Here is a 20240-nt window from a genome sequence, read left to right as displayed (position 1 = left end):
ATCATAAAATAAATATTTGTTAGTGAATGGCAACAAATTTGAACCTGGGACCACCTTGATGAAGCTTAATAGGATTATGCCTATAGTGGTGGTGACATTTTAACAAGGTTAGGCTGATGTCAGGTTGAAATAATTTTCATACGTCGTCTTTAGGTCAGGACATTACAAATATCATTATGAAATAAAAGGGAATGTTAAAGAGAAATCCTTGCTGATAGTGAAAGGAAGCATTTTTTTTCATCAGGGATGTCACATTTTGAGAAAATGAGATTGATAGGCCTATTATAGTTAATTTTTTTAATTGTACGGTATGGAGCTACACATGCGTTGTAACTGAGCACACTCAGAGCACAGAGCTGGTTGTAGAATTGTCCCATTTATTTTATACAGACAAGTACATCCCTTCTCAGATGGCTGGCTAAAGATGACATGGAATGTTACAGTAAGATTTGTTTTCTTGCATAAAATCCTCACTGTTGAAAATGTTGCAAAAGTCTAAGTGTTCATTTTTTAAGATCGATAAAGCCCCGTTTTTTGCATGTTTTTTTTTGTTTTGTTAATTACATCATCACCACTATCACCACACACTGTACATCGACTCAGCCTCATCAGGAGAATAAAACAAACTAAATTCAGAGGCAACACTGCAATTTTTTTAGATCTCTGTAGTTAACACAAGAGAGCAGTCAGTCTGTATGAGAATGGAGGGGGCAGAGGCGTGATCAGCTCACATGAGAAGCATACGATGATGCGTATGAAGGTCAGGGGCTACGGCGTGGTCCGAGCGGGCCTCGAAACTCTGTTCACCGTGGGTTGCTTCATGTCACCGTAGATGGGGCTCATGTGGAGTTCATGTCCGTGCACTTGTGAAGCACGTGGGTCGAGAAGACACATTCAAGATTTCTTCATTATAAAAAACGAATGAGAGCGAGCCTGGTCAGGACTCTCCGTTCTGGACTCTGGAGACAGGTGGCTGCATAAAGTCTTTAAAGGGCCCCAGGGCCTCCTTCAGGGCTGAGCTCACCTCAGAAGAGGAGCATGTAATGCACTCTACCAGTGTGGGGTACAGGGCAATCACTTGAGCCCATGTGTTGCCGTCCACTGAGGGCAGCAAACAAAAGAATCGCAGAACAAGAGGGGGAAAAAATAACAAAGGAGAAGCGGGGTTGGGAAGGAGAGGAAGAAGAGAATATGAATTGTGATAGAAGGCAATCAAAGAAATCATTTCCTTGATAAAATTCCCACAGGCAAATGGAAATGAGTTTTGCTCTGAATCAAGGGCGATGTAATGCAAACATCTTGAAGGGCACTTCAAAAACGTAATTTTAGAACGACTTCAATCTATTGCGGTTAAAAAATAATCATTCTCTGTAATTGACCTTCCTGGAAACGTAAACAGTTTTACCCAGATTGGAGATAAAACTCATTTGAAAAATGGTCCCAACTGTACCCTGACACATTTATCTCAAATGAATGGATGATAGATAACGTGGCATTGTTGTATTTTTCAAGTTGTTTTTTCACAGCTTCACCTCTTTCTAAACTCTGTTTGATCCTTGAAGCAGTCTGATACTCACCATTTTCTGGCTGTGTCTTTTTAAGTGAGTCCATCAAAGTGCTGATAGCTTTCAAGACAAAGATAATCTCTGTCACTTGTTGCCTGAAATAAAAAAAGACCAATGACCTTCATTAGCAACAATGGAAGTACAGAAAACCTGTAGATGTCGAGGATTTGTGAAAAAACAAGGGAACAGTGTTAGAGTCAACACGTGATTTCCATTCTTTTTCAGGTTGTGAGAGCTGTTGAATGCAAGTTCAACCCTCGAACCACCAAAATTAGTGTGTATATGAAGGTGTTTTAATCACAAGGAAAAACCCATTAAAACGGCTTTAGACTTGTTTTCCTTCTGTCAGAAAACAAAGCTGTGTACTCAGTGTTTCAATTTTAATAGTGTCAAATCTGATATCAGAAATGCGCCGGAAAAGAGATTATTAAAAAGAGGAAAGCAGCATGGAGGCCAGTGAAAAGGTTATGGTGGTCAAGTCTTTCTTAAAATCTCTTGCTTATTTAGTCTCTTTGCCAAACTTAATGTTTCAATGGTTAACTAATTTTCAACGTTTTAGTGTCGCTTGGGTGGAGAGGGACGGAATTTGCGGCAGTACGTCATTTCATTGCACTGGAAAGGGGGCAAAAATTAATGCATCCACCCCAGCGTCAAATTTCCATTACTGCCGAATGGAGCAGTCACATGTCTTGGTAATGAATACAGATTTTAACCTTTCCTACTAAAGACAAAAGCCAGATGTTAGTGGGTGTTAGTGTTTTTTTTTGTCCAGTGGGAAAGGGACTCAAGATTCAGTTTCTCTTCTCTTTACAGGAGATAGGAAGGAAATTGTTATACTGTGTCTGTGATCCTGCAAGATATTGATGTCTGATAGGCAGCAATTACAGTCAAAGCATTGATCAAGAGATGAAATACGATTAATCAGGAGATTAGACTCAACATATAATTAACCACCATGACTCAATGTACAGAGAGATAAAGCATTTCTTAAGTACTTTTATTAAAGTAGTTTAATTAAATTGCAAAAAAGGAAAACCTGCTCATGTCACAATCTGAATCGTGTGTACAAGTGATCAGTGGCTGAGTTATGCTGTTGCATTATAGCCACAGGATTGCCCATTTTGTCCTGTTTGTATCTCACAAACCAACTTTAAAATTATTAGTTGTAAATTCTGCAGTTTTCTCTCACATTTATAAATATTCTCATTAAAAGACTACTTTGCTGGCACAAAGTACTCCTATGACATTACTGACCGGCAGACAGTGAGTGCTGGGGAATAAAAAAATAAAATTTGATAAAGCAGAATCAGAGTGCTTGTCTTTTTTTTGTCACTAAGTGGCACCTCAATTACTCTCGATGAAACCCAAGCGCAGACATGGGGTCAGAGTTTTGGCTGTATTATGCTAGTAGTGGCTTATTCAGCCTCAAGATGAGTGACATCACTTGAGGCATTCTGTCAGATTTTATTCAGCTCCCTCTGGAGCCGCAAAAGGTTTTACTCAACTTGTCCTACATATACAGCAGCACACTTTGATGTAATTAGTAGGAATTAGTTAAGTTCCCCTTAAAGTATAATGCAGATTTGAATAATATAACCTTTGACTGTGAAACTACTTCCTACTTTTTACAGTGTATATATTTTGCTGTTGAAGTTCTACTGTTTTTTAAATGCTCAAATTCAATCATGCAATCTATGATTTTCTCATTCTTTATATTCATATACATTGTATCTATCATATTTTAGTTATAAAATGTTTGTAACCTCGCATTTGCTATACATATGTATATCATAATAATCCTAAACTCCCCCCACCATCCCTTTATCATTTTCTGTGCTAATGGCGCAATATTCACCTGGACATAATTTAATTTTCCTCGCGTCTAAGAAAGAAAAAAAAATGCACTGCAGTACGTAGTGTTATACCTGTGCCTAAAATGTGATGCAAGTGTCTAAAACTGGAAAAATACAGTGGTTTTGTGTTGTTTAGAAAAGAGAAAATGAAAAATGACAGATGCATAGCTGAAGCAGTGGTGGTTTTAGTTTTCACTGCTAAATGTCTCAGTGGTAACATGATGGCACTAACAAACGCCAATGTTTGGAGCTGAATTTCTGATGTGGACGTCAGTCATAAGACGTGCAAAAAAGGTGTTTCTGGCCAAAGCAAGGTCACCATTTTTTATTCAGAGGTGTATAGTGGGGTGTACCTGGGCAGGGGGCAACGTCCGCTCAACCTCTCATCCTCTACGTAGCGTCGGAGAACATCCTGGGATCTCTTGAGGAGCACAGAGAGCGCCATACGAGAGATGTAGCCCTCCTGTGGGGTGGACACCTTGTTGCTGAAGGAAAACTGCAGCAGTGTCTCGAAACACACCTTAGAAAACTCCTCCCTCATCCGCACATCGATCTCTGCCTCTGTCAAAACAAAACTCTCACATGTTAAACATTCTGCAGACGCTGCTCTCCAGAGTGATTTACAATGAGTGGACAGACTGGGCTTCACTGTCTTGCTCAACACATAAAGAGTCTGACAGGAGCGATTGTTGGTGATGAACCACAGGAAGAGCTTTTGCAACAAACCAGTGATTTAATGGTTTCAGTATGATTCCAGCACCCTGCTGTCTTATCAGAGATACATGCAAACAACACAGCGAAGTCAAATTAATTTAGCTGCTAAAGTTGCATCTTACCTGTGAATGAGGGGGACTGTGAATGAATGGAACCTCTATTGAGCATAGTCATGATCTGGCCAACAAAGTCTTTGGGGATGAAATTGGCGAATGGTAAAATCTCTGTGCTGATCAACTGGACTACCTAAAATGAAGAGAATATGCTGGTGTCAGATACCAAACAGAGTCTTTTTAACATACTGGATGCAAGAACAATGCAAAAAAATGTCTTTACCTCTACATCAACTGCTTCATTTTTCTGAAATTCCTGGATAGACAGGTTATCTGGAGGTGTGCTATAAAAGGAAAAAAACAAACAAAGAATGAGCTTGGTACTTAGCGTCCAAATTATGCATACTCCACTTGAAATCTAAATCTGTACCTTTTGGTAAAAAGAAAGTCTTCGAAGGCATTGGCCAGCTCAGGCCACATTGTGTCAAACTTTCCGGATGAGGCATGCTGGCGTGCCACCGGCAGTCCAATAGACAGAACCTTGAGCAGAGACGATACTGCGAGCTTCCAGGTGCTCTCAGATGGACAGGCATACTTTAAACCCAAGGGCATTCTTAAAGTCTTGAAGGTTACCGGAAAACAGAGGAAGAGACATCAGTACCAATACATCATGAGACTGAAACACTTCAAGACTTCAAGGTAAAAATAGAAAAAAAAACGGACTGCAGCACCCTGCCAACCTTTCACCTTCTTTTGTATTGAAATCTGGAGAGACTTTAATTCACAGAATCAACATCAAAGCAGAAAACACTTTTTGCACCTGGAGTGGTCCTATTCATTCAACAAAACCAGAGAAAGTAAGAGACCATCCTCTTAACAAAGCCCTCTTTTCAGTGCACAGCTGGGTTCCCCAAGGTTGGGATTTTACAAGTATCGCCTTCTTGTTTTGGAGACAAAAAAGGGCGGGGGGCAGATTTGGTTTTGTCCATTGGGAAGCTTCATAATAGCTCCTTGGCAAATTAACTCTCTTCAGTTTGAGGTTTATTATAAACAGACTCTGGGAAAAGAGCAGTTAAACCCAGGTGTCAGAAACTGGATAAAGTGAAAGGGTAAGTGTCAGCTTTAAGAAATGAAGGCTTTCAATGACTTTCACCGATAAAATGCTTTAATATTTGATAGACTGCATTCAGAACATGCAGGTTGCACTTGACTTCTGCAGTATTTAAGATGTAAGCCTTGAAATCAAAACTTTCAGAGAGATAAGTGAAGTGAAAGTTGTCCAGAGGCTGGCAGACACTGACAGACTCCTCAGAGAGCAAACAGAAATGTCTAATTTCAAAATATACCACACTCATTGCATACAAGGCATCTCTTGGACTTGTGATGTCTTTATACATCCATCCTCTTGAAAAGTAACTCACCCACAGTATTCACTGAGTGAACTCTGCACTCATTCGTTGTTAACCTTGCAGATGACTACTGCTAAAACACTGAATACGGATCATTGTTCACTCACTTCATTTTTAGAACACTGTAGAAACTGTGTAGGCTACTTCATATCTAGTATGTGTCTGAGATTTAGAACCTGCAATACCTGTGGGTACTCGATACTGCCTTCAGATACATGTAGAAATTTAATCCATAAAAAAATGATTGATTATAGCAGCTTTGAGAGAGAATCAATGCTGCGATGCCTGTTGGTGCTCTACCTTAGTCAGCCAATGCACCCGTTATGACATCACTGATTGGATACAACATAAGTTCAACTTGCCTAAAGGTTTTATCCTGCAGGTAGCAGAGAGGCAACAATTTCCTGCCCTGTGTGATTCTGTGTTAATATGCTCTTAAAACCACAGCACCTTTGCACAACATCACACTACATTTTATGACTGCACTGCGCAGGTTTCAACATTAACTGCTGCCCAGTGGGCCGAGAGCTCTCTAACTGCACAGTGTATTGTGACGTAAATCTGTTTTACGAACTTCATGTCTGAATACTCCGTTAATGTTATAGTAACATTAGCTTTGCCTCTGACCTTAGTGATCAAAGTGCTTTTTCAACTTTAAGTTAGTTACTTTAGCTTTGCATATATTAGTGTTTACTGTTCATTTTTGATCATTTTAATAGCGAGGTTAGCCAGTTCAGTCGCCCTACCAGCCACTAAAATGATGAAAAGCCCTGTCAAGTTAATGAGGACGTTCAACATGCTTTCGCAGGACAATGTATTTTTGGCTGCTCTCCAAAGCACCGAGTGTAAAAGAAAGCTACCTAACATTTACTTCGGTCAGGCACCACACCAACAATAACATTATATACAAACATGAATGGTTAATAGTATTGTAAATATCTACAAAGCTAACTGAAAGTGTCTTATTCAAAGATGAAAAAGCATTTTGATCAAGATGATCAGAGGTGAAGGTAACGTTACTGTAGCGCTGACAGGAAGTAAGTGAAATTCCTGAAATGGATAAATGTCACACTACACTGTGTTCAAAAACGTACTGTTCTTATTGCGCTCCTGTTATAAAAACAAAAAACACACAGGCCTCAATGCTGCCTTTACCTAAGCATTGACACATTACTCCCCATTTGAGAGAATGCATGTGGACCAAACTTTAGAGGTGCTTTGATATGTGTTAGAATTTTTCATCACTAATCATTGTGTTCAATCACATTTTTGTTACTTTTATTTGTTTTTTAAAAGTATATTCTTCAAAAACAAACTTGTCAATTCCAACCTTTTACCAGTAGTCCTGTGACCATGAATATCCCGTCCTGGTAAAAAATACCTTGATGATGTTTTGCAGAACTTTCTCATTGATGACAGCTTTGTGACACGCTGTTTTATGGTACAGGTCCACCACCACCTCCAAGGAGCGCTCAGCAAAGGGCACATAGTTTAAGGCAACCCATTCCGCCTGTGAGGAAAAGAGGATTTAACAAGAGAAAGAAATGGAAGTGGTTATGAGTAAATCAAATCTGAAAAATCTCTACGTTTTGGCAGAGCCACATTGAAAGCAGTTTTTAAAGGCACACTTTGTATAAGTAAACAAGTAGCACACAAATTAATCTGAAAGTTGCAGTGACTATTAGTCAGCCACAAGTTTTGTTAGGCTCATGTGAGTACCACAGCCAAATGTTACAGCAAAACAAATGATTTGATGCTACAAAGTGTGTCTTTAAGAGATATAAACCAAACCACACGTGTGCTTATGAACAAAATCACCAAAAAGACAAAATCAACTGAAAATGGAACGGCACAGGGACTGTGCACACAGAGGCATAACCACCAGTTAGTGGCAGGCAGAGAGGGGGAGCATGGAGTGAAGAGACGCAGATGAGACGTGAGAGCCTACCATGCGGTTCGTGTGATATCTACCGCAGAGGGTAGGTCGTCACCATTCAGCACAGCTTAATAAAAAACTATAGGGGGGGGGGGGGGGGGGGGGGGGGGGGGGTAAAGGACATGACGGAACTCACCGGTGCAAAGAGCTGGATCTAAAAAGGTTATCCAGTGAGTAGTCCCAAGAAACAGAATGAGAGAAGATCGCAATTAAACTGCTGTTTTCAAACTGCATCAAATTTCCAGTGGCTGCTTGGCTAAATGAGATTCAATAACCAGGACTGATTTGGGGGGAAAACACTAACTCTTGGCACCAAAGACATTTTAGGCAATCTGATTGGATTAAATCCAACAAGGCAATAAAGACCCCCCATAACATCTGTTTGGCTGGCTGGGAATTGTGTTTGACCCTCTCACTTAAAGAGTTAAAACAGATTGAGATTCACATAGGGCTGGACCTCATATGCAGGACCAACAGACTGGCAGTCAGGATTGTGTAGCGTTATCGTTTCTTAGCATAAATGTACCAGACGGACAGTGTTTGATCGAGACAACTCTCAGCTTTCCCCTGAAGACACAGCACCTGGTGGATTTTGTAGGTTTCCGCGACAACAAGAGTGAGTAACAAACACACTGATATCAGAGCAATGTTGTGAAAAGACTCCTCTGTTCTTGAGGAGAAATGAGAATTGTTTGTGGTTTTATAAATGAAGTAATCTTACTCAAGATCACTAGCAAAAAAAAATGTGTTTTTTTTTTAATACATCTGAACTGTGATTGAACCGAAAAGCAGTAAAACAGTTCTCTGGCATGCGGCCAGCAGGATGGAGCATGAGAGGGAATACAAGGAAGAAATGGCTTGGGGCTTGTAATAGGGGTCCAGAAGTATCTGTCAATCTCATGAAGGACCATGATAGGGGCTTCATAAGGACTAGACTGAAGGAGGGAGGGAGTGTAGATGCTTTATGAACATCAAAGAAGAGTGATGATCTTGTTCACAACAGCTGAAGAGAAAAGGGCAACAAGTAACAGTGTACACCATCCAACATTTTTATGAAACAAACTGGAAAAAGACACAAACTGCACATGAAAACCAAGCAGGTAAACAGTCAATTCCATTTCCCCCCACCTGGTTGTATTTGGCATTGGCCACGTGTTTGGTTTCCATCCTGCCGTACTGAGGAGGCTTGCAGGAGAACTCCACGAAGAGTAGCAGCTGTTCAAAGATGGCTGGGTACATGACCTGCAGGTTCTCCGGGCCCACACAGATGGCCTGCAGCAGGGAGGAAAGGGAGGAACAAACACTGCTGACATCCACCACGGGACTGCATGTTGCATAATTTAGCAGACTGACACATTGTTTCCTGGACTGAGTTGACACAGAATGGGAAGAAATAACTTTTGGTTGACAGGGAAAGTAAAGGTCTGCAAAACAAAGAGATTGTATTCATACCAGAGAGGATTGAGGTTGCTGCATCAAGTCAAGGTATCAATTAAAGATACAAGGAAATGTTTTGTCCCAAATATATTGTTTAACGGTCCAATAAAAACACCAGCAAAGAAAAGGCATTGCTGACAAGACAGCTACAAGTTGCATTTGTTGATTCCACTTTCTCAAATTAGAGGATTTGCTGTTTTTCTCTGTTGTTTATTTGAAAAACAAATTTGGACTGTTTGGACATCTCCTGGCTAATGTTATCAATAGCACCTTTAAAAAGTATAAACACTAAGGTAAAGCATTAGGGCTGCTCCCACATAACACTGCAGTTTCTATGGGGATAACTTTGTTTCCCATCTTTTATTCTTGGCTCTGGAATCTTTTAAAAACTATTTCCAAGACTGTAAAGCAGAGAGATGGAAATGTAATCTGGTGAAAGAGGGAGTTTGACATGCAACAAAGGTTCCCTGCCAGATTCTAACCAGGGAACGCTGTGGTTACATGGTATGTGTCTTAGACCCCTCATTGAACGTACACCCCACTTGGCTCTTATCATAATGCTATTTTGTATAATGTATAACTGTAGTTACCAACTGGTCCAAGTCACAGGATCCAGATTTCTCCTTTGCCATTAGTTCAAGGTCCACCTATTATAAATGACCACATATTCAATTTTATTTTGCAAAATGTAAACAACCAGTTCGCGAAGAACAAAAAGAAATAAAAAAAAATAATGTAAGAATAAGAAGAAACGCCACACTAAACATTTTATGTACTTCAAAATTAAGTGTGTTTTTACAAACTTGACACGTTCATGTTACTTGCAGTCCTTTCAGAATGAAACCATGTACCACCTTTGGACCACAACCCACCAGTTTGAACCACTGATGTATAACACAGTTAAAAGTCTCTTTGGTACCCACATATATGTTTTCTATCAACACATTTTGCTTTTCCTACCTTCTGCAAAACATCCAGAGCGATGAGCACAGCTTCCTGCAGGCTGGTGAGCACTGCCTCAGTGTAGGAGGGGAGAATGAAGGGCGAGGCATCACTGCTGATAGGCACAGACACGGCCCCATGGAGGATGACCCCCAGCTTCTTCAGATCCTCCATACTGAAGTTGGCTTTTATGTGCTGGTAGAGTGCTGGAAAAATCTGGATCAACGCTGTGAGGAAGGGCTGGCTGGGGATGAAGGAGAACTTCTCTGTCGGGCCACTAGGTGGTCTTGTGCTGTCCGTTCCTGTTCGATACCACGTGTTCCAAGCCGACCACCACAACGCAGAGTCCTCTAAGGCGGACTCCTCCCCTGGAGGAGGGGCCTGCAGCTCAGCACCGTTGTATCGTGTCAGCCGCTCGACAAGTGAATCTGAACGCACTAGGGGTCTGCCAGGACCAGATGCTGAGAGGGGGTCAATGAGCACTGGGGGGACGCCCATAGCGGCAAGCGCATCACCTGCTTTGTCCGAGTCTTTAACAGGTGTAACAATCTGTAGGATCTCCTGGAAGCTCTTGAGGGCAGCCAGAGAGACCTCGTTGTTTTTGCTCAGAGCAGCTGACTGAATGTGGTTCAGCAGGACCTCCCAGGCCTCGAAGAAATCACCTGCAGATTCACAGCACCAAGATAAGCGAGTGTGAGACCGCCAATAATCAGCATGTGTCAGCTGACTGATATGCGACGTTTCAAACCAACAAAAGGCAACTAAAAGAAGTTCAGAGAGGCCACATAGTATGAATGGCCAGGACTGCAGGTGTATCAGACGCAAACACAGTTTCCTGTTAATAAATTTAGTTAAAATGAAAGTGAGCCATTTTTCAATGACATACAATCATCCTTGGAGGCCCATACGGTGGTATCATTTTGCCAGCAACAGTTAGTCATTTTATCTCTGCTGTATGTAGGAAGAGCAGCGTTCCTCTCAGTGATTTAATGTGTAGTAGGCTGGTAATGTGTTGTATATTATGAGTCACCTCTTGTAATTTGGCAGTGGCTAAAATGTTCAGACGGATGAGTGCAGTTAATGAGGAGCTCATGTTTTATCATTCATATCTCGCTGGAATGTTAATCCTGTCCGTATGGGGCTTAACATGACTTAATGTGTGGTACTATAGCAGTAAAAACAGCTGGGCTGTCACTGATCTTTTGCTTTACTTAGCACAGGCTTATGAATATATTTTGAAAGGCAATTTTTATAGATTGTAATTCTGTGGCAGACTGTAACATTGTGTCATATTCTACCTTAACATACAACAGCATTAGATAAGAGATTTTTTTAAGTGGTTCTGCATGAATTACTTATCCGCAGTCAGTGTATTACTTATAGTAGATGATGGTGGCTCCCAGTTTGGAGAAGCAGGCCGGATACAGGCTAAGCGATGTTCTGCTGCAGATGGGGCAGGCCAATAGTAAAAAATATTGTAGCAACTTAAAAATCAACATCAGTTTAAGTGTGCACTATATTTAGAGTATTTATACCACTTTACCTTACCTACGACAAACAGTCATTTCTGACAGGGAAGCCATTAACGGCTTTAGTTCTCCATCTCTCTCTGGCTCTCCTCCAAACCACCAGACTCCATTGACAAAAACAGTAATTTTAGTCTGCTGAGCACAGGAACTGCTGGTCTACAGCTGCTTTGATCAGTTAGGTTGGTTTATTGTGTGACTTTGGTGAATCCAAGCAAACCCTTTTAAACTTAAAAGTCACAAAATAACACAAACGAACAGAGGTAGTCCAGCAGTTTCTCTGTTCTGTGATGTTAAATAACCATTTGTCTCAATGTAGTGTGGGTTTGAACAGAGCAATACAGCAGGTTCAGTTTCCTGTCTGAAAGGGGTTGACAGAAGGCAGCATATAGCAGTGAAAATAATCTAAATGTAGCGTACACTTAAACTGATATTGTTTTTTTAGGTGGCCAAAATACTTCTGCAGTAGTGGATTGCTCAGTTTCCATGTCAGTAGTCCTGCCTGATCCTCCAAACTGACATCTACAGTATGTAATACACTGACTATGGATCTAAACTCTCCCTTAAGGTATCAGAGAAGATTACAACTGGCTCACCTAACTGCTGGAGGAGATACCGCCTTGTGTTGAAAATGCGTGCCACCCCAGCTAGCGTCAGCACCCACGTCTCTGCCCACTGTTTTTCAGCTGTATCACGTGAGTGATGAATGAGGATGTTCCCGCCGCCAGACTCGATTTTCTCCTTGTCGGCTGTGGTGGATGACGTCCTCACGCAGTCCAGTAGGTGGAAGAGCACCTGGTGGTGACACCAAGATATTTCAGCCAGCAGATAGAGCTCCAAGGTCAGCCTATTCAGAGTCTATTTATATCTATATTATTCTGTACATGCAATATGTACAACAGCCTCCCCCATTTTCACTAAATCAAAATACAATCAAAAATTCTTGCATGCTACCTTCCAGATGACTATATGCCATGTTGGCTGCTGCAGCAGGGTCCCGTGGGCAGCGATGGTAGAGAACAACGTCTGCCCAGCGCTTTTGCGCACAGCAGGCCTTGGGTCGACACACAGCTCGCCCAGCTTGGCGTACAGGCACAGCCACAGGCAGTCAAAGGGAGGAGCAGGGTGGAATGGCCTGTTCAGGGTCTCTCCTTTCTCTTGGGCCTGCTTCTGCAGAGCCTCCTCCTCTCTCTCCAGCTCCTGTGTGATGGCTTCGCCTCTTTGGAAAAAGTAGTCCGAAATGTTCCACTGTGGGTTAAAAAGGGGAAGTGGGGGTAGAGAGTGCGGGCATAAATTGGAGAGGAAGGTTTGTAAAATGCTTCTGGCAGTTCAGCTCTCCTATTACCATAAAGTAATCTCGCTGGAGCTGCCACACTCCAAGAGAAATAATCCTGCAAACCACAGATCAATATCGGGCTTTGCATGTCCTGTATACTGTACAAAGTATCTATGAAATGTCAGCGGAGTGCCTGAGTGCTAATAAATTAGATAAGATAATACAAGGAATCATGCAATATAATGATTATCTAATCATATCATACATACATTTCAGCTTTAAAACTACTGGAAAGAAACGAGTCCAACCAGTCACTCCCTCAGACACGAGTTTTATTTCCTAAAATATATATGAGGCAGTAAGTTTAATGTTGTTGCGTTCTTCATTTAGATAACCATATTCTCTGATAGCGTAACCCACTTCACCTTTATAGTTACACACATTCACCCCTGGGAATTGACCAGTTACATCACATTATTCTAAACCCTTTCATTAAATGTTTTCTGAGCATTTTTACATTACATCACGAGAGTAGATTATTAACCACTTTGAGGTATGTGCATCTGAACATAAAACTTAAAAACAAAAACCACAGGACATCTGTTATCTCACCAGTAGGCCAATCGAGGTTAGGCTAATGTTGAGCTCCTGGTTCTGCAAGCCGAAGCTGCCGGCTACATCCACTACAATCTGGAGGCACGTGCAAGGCATGGTGGGCAGGAAGTCAGTCACCACCAACTGCAGGCACTGGAAGGCTGTTCGGATCAATGACTCGCTGAAGGGAAACAAGACGCACAGCATGCTATGGCTGAGTTCAGTTTTTTTACTTACTTGTTTGTATAATCTTTGTTACGACAGAAATTCAGGATGTCTCTCTCAGATAAAATATTTCCAATTTTGATAAAACAAGAACTATTTCAGCATAATGAAAACTCTGCCTGCTTTTTCCGTGTCCTCCTCCAATCTCGTGCTCTTACCCTTGATCGTTGCGGATGGCTCCTATGACACCCAAGACAAGGGGCCAGCCGGGGCCCAGGCTGTCCCCCTGGCTCTGGAGGATCTGCAAAACACTCTCCAGCTGTTTCTGCCGGATGTCTGCATGCAGCACGTTAGACAACTCCTTCAAGGGGTTCAGCAACAGAAGCTGCAGCCGCTTGGAGACAAAAAGAGGTAGAAAACCACATTTGCTCACTGATGGACAATTATCTGATTAAAGTCTTACATTGCTATTACAACACTGCATAGTGCATATATATATATATATATATATAATTTTTACATGAAACACTTAGAACAGTTGATTGTGGTGCATTAATCTAAAAGTCAGTTTTTTAAAACTCATTTATTAATTCCAATTTTGGGGAGGCATTTACAGTCTACCAAAGATGGCTGAAGAAATCTGACCATAAAAAGGTTGTTCAAATTAGTTTAAACAAAATTTATGCAACAAATGTTAGTGCACTGATTACTTTTTTTTTTTAATCTCTCGGACTTACTTATTGCACACACCCAAGGACAGTATAAAAGTAGTGGATGTAGCCTATGGGTCTGAAAAATGAAGCCAATGTGAAAGTACCACAAGCCTGCAGTCTTTCTAATGGCCAGCAGGGGGCGACTCCACAAAAAAAAAGTCTGATTGTAAATAAGTCAATGAGAAAATGATCCTGCTTCTCAGTGGATTTATTATTTCTGTTAACAGTTTCCTAATGACTTATAGTCAATCTCTAGTTTAAAATCTTCTTCAATTCAGCCTGATGTTGTCAGTGTAAATTATGATCCTATTTGGAGTAAAAATAGACCATAAAGCAGGGTGTGCTTTTCGTAGCTACCTTGTGATTGACTATTGGCATCCTCTCACCCAAATACAACAGCGGGTCAAGGGTTCAAAACAGTAGTTCACAAACGTCACAGCTATGTCCATTATTTTTTACACAGTCTACGTATTGAAGTTTGGTTTAAGAGTTAGCTCATTTCCAAGTGAGGGCAGATCATTTTTGCTTTTCATTTTATGGTAATTTTGTGTCCTTTATCGGTCGCTGAGCAGAGTGTTAGATTGCCGACAGCATTGTGCTCTCTGCCTTATATTCTGTGGAGCCGTCACATATTAAGATAGGCAGGTCCAGATTGTCCGCCCAGCTAGGTTTATGCAAAGTTCAGTGGCAGAATGTTGTGCATGGTTTTGTTGTTAAAACATAAAGCAGACTAAATGTATTTTAATATAAAGCAGCTACTGGGGGCTTTGTAGTATTTTTTCAGAAAAAAAAAATCATTTAAGTAGTTTGGGCACTTAAAAAAAAACTTTTATTTTTGCTAAATTTATTTGGATTCATGATACAAAATAAAAAACTCCAGTGATACTACTTCCATGGCTAGCTTAACCACCTATTTTTACTTCCAGGGCTGAAGAAAGGGGAGTCTAACTGAAATGTCTTTCTATTTTCTATTGCATATCATGAGAAGTTGGGTGGTTACATTATTTCAATACAACTACTTGCAACGGCATTGAAGAAGTGACTGCATTGTGCATTTCTACAGGACAGCCATCATTTGTATGGCTTTGTGCTGTTTCTATTAACCTCCACAAAGCTCCTCTGCCCTGTTTTAGATAAGCTCTGTGCCATTCCCTTTATCTCTCTCACTAAGGTGAAGGTCACAGACTCTGTGTTTGTGAGTGACAGGGAGAAAGTGTCTGTGACATTTCTGTTTTCTACATTTTAAGCATTTGGCACACACTCTTATCTGTCATGACATACGCTGCAACAGTGAAGGAGATTTCTCAAATGTCAGCATTACGCGCACACAGACAATATTAAGGAGTGAAACACAAAGAAGACAAACAATATATCCATCTTGTAAAATATTCCCGAGTCCCTAGAATTTTCATATGACAGCGGAGGGCTACGAGCAAAGAGGAGACGGTGAAAATGTTTTTGACATGTTTGAGCTTCACATTGTTTTATATGTACAACTTCCCAGAGAGAATTTTTGTTTTCCTGCCTTGACCACAGTCACATGTAGTGTTAGCTACCTGATTCTGAGACAGTGGAGGGTCATGCTTGTAAGCCAGGCCAGCCTTGATAAGCGCCGTCAAAGCCTCGGCCCCCCACTCCCTCATCCTGGAGTTTGGGTGCTGGCAGACCTACAAGACACATCACACAGACACACAAATGCGGACACATGCGCATGACAACTGATCTGATGCAGAGGCTATTCAGAACAGTGTTTCCCATCAGTCTTTACAGTGGGTGGGTGTGAAACAAGTAGGTGAAATTAACCACAGCCTGTGTGATAAAGACTAGGATCCCCTGCGATCACAAGATATTTTGTGACAGACAGTGTAATCATGAAAGCTAGAATAGATACACATGAAGAGGCCAAGCTCAGCAGAGAAAGAGATACAAAATCTGTTTTCTGCTTTTAAGAATTATGTTAAACTTGTGGTCCAAATTAAGCATCTTGGAGTCTACAAGGTTTTTCAATTTTTTACTTTTATGATGTTAAAGTTCTAAGAGGAGAAAACTTTGTATTGCTTAGGCGCATAACGAGAAACTGCTAGGCAGATACTGTAGCTGTACCCCTTCAGAACCCAAAAGGTCTATGTGTATCTATTTAATAATTTGTCTTCCATAAGGCCTTAATTCTCAGTATTTATCATAATGTCCATCTGTAAATAAAGAGATTATAAAGGTAATGGCATGTCACATTTCCTTAAACATAGAAAAGCACTGATTTTGAATTTGAAGCCTGCAGAGAAAGATAAGCAGCATTTTATCAAAGTATTCTGGTGCAGCTTCAGATTCTTCTTCTGTGACAAATCAGAGCTTCACATTGCAACTTGCACACAACAATGCAGGGTCAAACACTGGTAGCGGAGCAAATGCACTGTGGACACATTAAGACACAGCGACCTCTCAACTCCAACATGTTCATGCCAGACGGAGAGGGAGAAAGAACAGACTGGGAAAAAAAAGGAAGGAAATGGGAAAGACAATGATTAAAGAGGAGGGAATCTGAACTTACCTTCTGCAAAACAGACACGAGTGCAAAAAGAGAGGGGAGATAGACAAAGAAAATATGAAGAAATCCTCTAAATACACACCTTCAAACATTTATAAAATGAGAATCCTTTTAGAGATATTTGGACAACTACACAAAGTGTATTATAAACTCACGTTTACTCAGCTCTTATCTACAGTATATGGCACTTTACAAATAATGCAGTTAATCCAAAGTGCTTTAAACCCAAATTTCTTCTACTGCATGTGTCTACACTGCCACCTTTCCCTTTACAAAGCAGCATATGAAACCTCAGATCACACATTTGAAATGGTCCCGTGGAGCGTATACTCAAACACAGGGCAATTCTGATAAAGAATGTGCCACAACCATCCAAACTACAAAAGATGTTAAAAGCAGAACATGCTTCAGCTTTGGAAGTTTAACCAACATGCAAGAGCAAAGAGGAAGAAGGAGAATAAGAATCTCGCCTACACTACAACCTATTGTGCATCATTCACTCTGTTTTCATCAAAAACTGTAATACTAATTTAAAACTTTCTACCCTTCTTTCGCTTGTTCAACCGTTTTTTTCCTTCATGTCTAAACCACACTGCATGTGCGGACCAGACGCCATGGAAAAATGGCATTATTAAAGCCTTGGTACTGGGTGAAGTAACCAAAGGGCTGAAGGGGGCAATTTTGACATTCTTTTAGGCTTAAGTCTCCATTATTATTATTATTGTTATTATAGAGTTTGGTTCTAAATTTTTCAATGACATCTTCAATGAGATCATAAGCAGCACTGGAAAAAGTGACGAACACTGTATTCAAATTTGGAGAAACTGGAGCTAAAGAGAAATGCCAAACAGGTCAAATTCCTCGTGAGCTTATTGTACAACGTGAAATAAAGTGTGATGAAAGTGTATGTTGTAAAATTAATTACTCTTCTTGAGTGACTGTAAGGATATTGCTGTCTGACCTTGGTTGACAAAATTATACCACATTTCTGAACTGAAATTTTCATCCTTAACAGAGTTTGAATTGAATGTGTGTGTGAGAAAGAGCAGAGCTCTCTATCTGCACCATGTGGGATGTAACTCTAAATAGACATTACCTCCAATAAGTGGCCTGTCAGGGGTCTCCACAGGATTTCTATGCGGTCCATGTTAACAAGGCCAGTCTCCAGCAGCTTGGCCACAGCAAACAGAGAGGGCTCCTGAAACCCAGACAAGAAAACAAAAACCATACACAGGTCAGATTATATCCATCTAACATAAAGGAAAGACAACATCCACTTCCTGTAAAATTTCATTAAACCAAAATGTCTTTGAACCAAGTTTCCAAGTGCTAAAATACAAAAATTCTTACCTTGTTGTTTCCATAAGCCATTTCCATGGCTTCCAGAGAGAGGGAACAGAGAGCATTGATCAGGTGATGCAGAGACACATCATCCAGGTACCTACAAATAAAAAAAAACACATTATGCATATTATATGTGCCTATTTTGGCATTGCAAGAATAATTTTGATTGTTAAGACCTCAGATTTTCAACAGGAACCTTATTTATCCCACATGTAGCTGTATATATAGAGAGAATAAATGCTATTCTTCAGGTCTGTCCAATAATTACTGGACCACTAGGAAAAAAGGCATGATATTTTATCATTCATTATGTTTAAAACTCTTTTGCAAACAAGACTATTTCTACCCATATGATTATTATTAGTTCTGAGCAGAAAATGTAGTCTTATTAACAATAAGTATATTTCTTAGAAAAAAACCCCCATTTGCACAGGTATCAGTAATTGGAGTTTGTATAGTGAGTGGTCATTATCACAGATGGTTAACCGTTCCTTACTGGGAGCTCTCAAAAAGTCTGGACAGGATATTGGAGATGACGGGCAGGTCTGTCATCACAGCTGTGGTCAGCACCTGTTTAGGTTAAAGACACAGCCGCAGCCCTTTAGCTTATCGTCTTTAACAATAAGGTGAACACATACAGTGCAATGCACGGTCACCATACAGCTTCTAAAACAAAAAACAAAAAAAAAACACTCACTGTACTAGGTCCCTCCACAGCTCGGCCAGGCTTCAGGGCACCGCCCACCCCTGGCTTCAACCCCAAGATCCATACTAAGTGCTGGGAGAGAAAAATGAAAGCTGAAGGAGGATTGAAAAGAGAGAAAACTACATCTACATCAACTAACAAGGTCATACTGTTCACACTGATGAAGTTTTCACCTTAAATAATAAGAAATAAAACAAAAATCATTAAATTCAAACTAAATTGTCTCTTGTCTATTTCTTTAAGTGCTACAATGCACACATAAAAATCACCAACACAGGTAAAGTAACACATTTTAAACAAAAGTTATTCTTGGCAGTTAATTTATTTCCTAATATGCAGTGCAAACGCAAATGTCATTTAGCCTTTTTAGAGGATGAGGTGTACATCTGTGTGTGTGTGTGTGTGTGGAGTGTGTGTGTGTGTGTGTGTGAGAGAGAGAGAGAGAGAGAGAATGTGGACTGCCTATTTTGCCTCATCTCATTAGAAAAGAGTGTGTGCATACGTGTGTGTGGTTGTGTGCAACGGTGTGGTACCAGGTGGTGGTAGTACCTGCAGCGTAGCCAGTACAAGCTGCCAGGAGGTGCCCAGCACGGCCCCATGGCAGTGAGCCAGATTCAACAGGGTTCGCATGCACTGGATGTTCTTGGCAGTTAGCTGGAAGAGGGACAGACAGTTACATCATGGTACATTTTAACACACAACATCAGCTGACAGAGCAAATCATAATGACTGAGATTGCAGAAAATGCTAAAAATGCATGTCTTATTACAATTTTAAGTCAGTGTTTCCAACACGTCTGAAATATAGTTGGAAAGAGCTGGCATTAACTGCAAAATTGGGCTTCTACATGTAAAAAAAAAATAAAAACACTTTTGACCTTTAACACTAAATTTTTATTTATGGAATATTTCTATTGATTTCATATGCATGATGTGGAAAAAGTTTGTAATTTATTAAACACAATCTGAAACAGCACTGACACTAGGCAATTTCTAATAATGGGTAGATTTTAAGATTTCATCATTTGGGAGAGAAAAATCAATGGAATTGAACCTCAGAACAGGCAAGCACGTGATGCATATCTTATCATTTATCATAATCAGATCATTTCTCATGTATAAGATACCTTTTATATCTGTTGTAATAAATTATCAATTTGTTTTCTTGCCAGATTTGCTCGCAGCTCATAGAAAAAATAGACCCGAAGCCTAAACTATTGATGCAGATTGTGAGCCGGACACCAATACCCAGGGGCGCCTCTGCCTTGGCTGCATTAGCAGAACGAGCAGTAGAGGGGAGCACGGGACACAGGAGGAGTAGAGTGAGGGGAAATTTTCCCCTAGTTATTGATCATGGATAGAGTTGTTCCCTTGCATGGATAAAAAATAAAAATATGGGTCGCTACAAATACCTGGGCAACCTGCGCAAGTTAAGTGGGAAACACTACTACTACCATAAACAT

General features: G+C 40.5%; 1 protein-coding gene across 4 annotated transcripts in view; it reads right to left on the bottom strand.

Moving 5' to 3' along the window:
• Positions 1–357: 357 nt before the first annotated feature.
• mon2 (MON2 homolog, regulator of endosome-to-Golgi trafficking) overlaps positions 358–20240 on the bottom strand; it is a 43165-nt gene continuing 23282 nt past the window's right edge. The window contains exons 16-36 of one of the 4 annotated variants that reach the window (XM_042495672.1): positions 19328–19432; positions 18770–18850; positions 18569–18642; positions 18079–18169; positions 17825–17926; positions 16732–16734; positions 15740–15850; positions 13689–13864; positions 13324–13486; positions 12390–12683; positions 12032–12230; positions 9928–10571; positions 8659–8802; positions 7667–7684; positions 6976–7104; positions 4616–4806; positions 4469–4529; positions 4255–4378; positions 3772–3979; positions 1578–1660; positions 358–1101 (exon numbers count right to left, since the gene is read on the bottom strand). In XM_042495672.1, coding sequence (XP_042351606.1) covers positions 938–1101; positions 1578–1660; positions 3772–3979; positions 4255–4378; positions 4469–4529; positions 4616–4806; positions 6976–7104; positions 7667–7684; positions 8659–8802; positions 9928–10571; positions 12032–12230; positions 12390–12683; positions 13324–13486; positions 13689–13864; positions 15740–15850; positions 16732–16734; positions 17825–17926; positions 18079–18169; positions 18569–18642; positions 18770–18850; positions 19328–19432 — 3165 coding nt within the window. In that variant the 3' untranslated portion in view covers positions 358–937. The remainder of the gene's footprint in view (positions 1102–1577; positions 1661–3771; positions 3980–4254; positions 4379–4468; positions 4530–4615; positions 4807–6975; positions 7105–7666; positions 7685–8658; positions 8803–9927; positions 10572–12031; positions 12231–12389; positions 12684–13323; positions 13487–13688; positions 13865–15739; positions 15851–16731; positions 16735–17824; positions 17927–18078; positions 18170–18568; positions 18643–18769; positions 18851–19327; positions 19433–20240) is intronic. The other 3 variants (XM_042495674.1, XM_042495673.1, XM_042495675.1) reach the window with 3 other exon arrangements.

The sequence above is a fragment of the Plectropomus leopardus genome, chromosome 11 (assembly GCF_008729295.1).
Source record: "Plectropomus leopardus isolate mb chromosome 11, YSFRI_Pleo_2.0, whole genome shotgun sequence".
Classification (NCBI taxonomy): domain Eukaryota; kingdom Metazoa; phylum Chordata; class Actinopteri; order Perciformes; family Serranidae; genus Plectropomus; species Plectropomus leopardus.
This window is presented reverse-complemented; position numbering and strand designations above follow the sequence as displayed.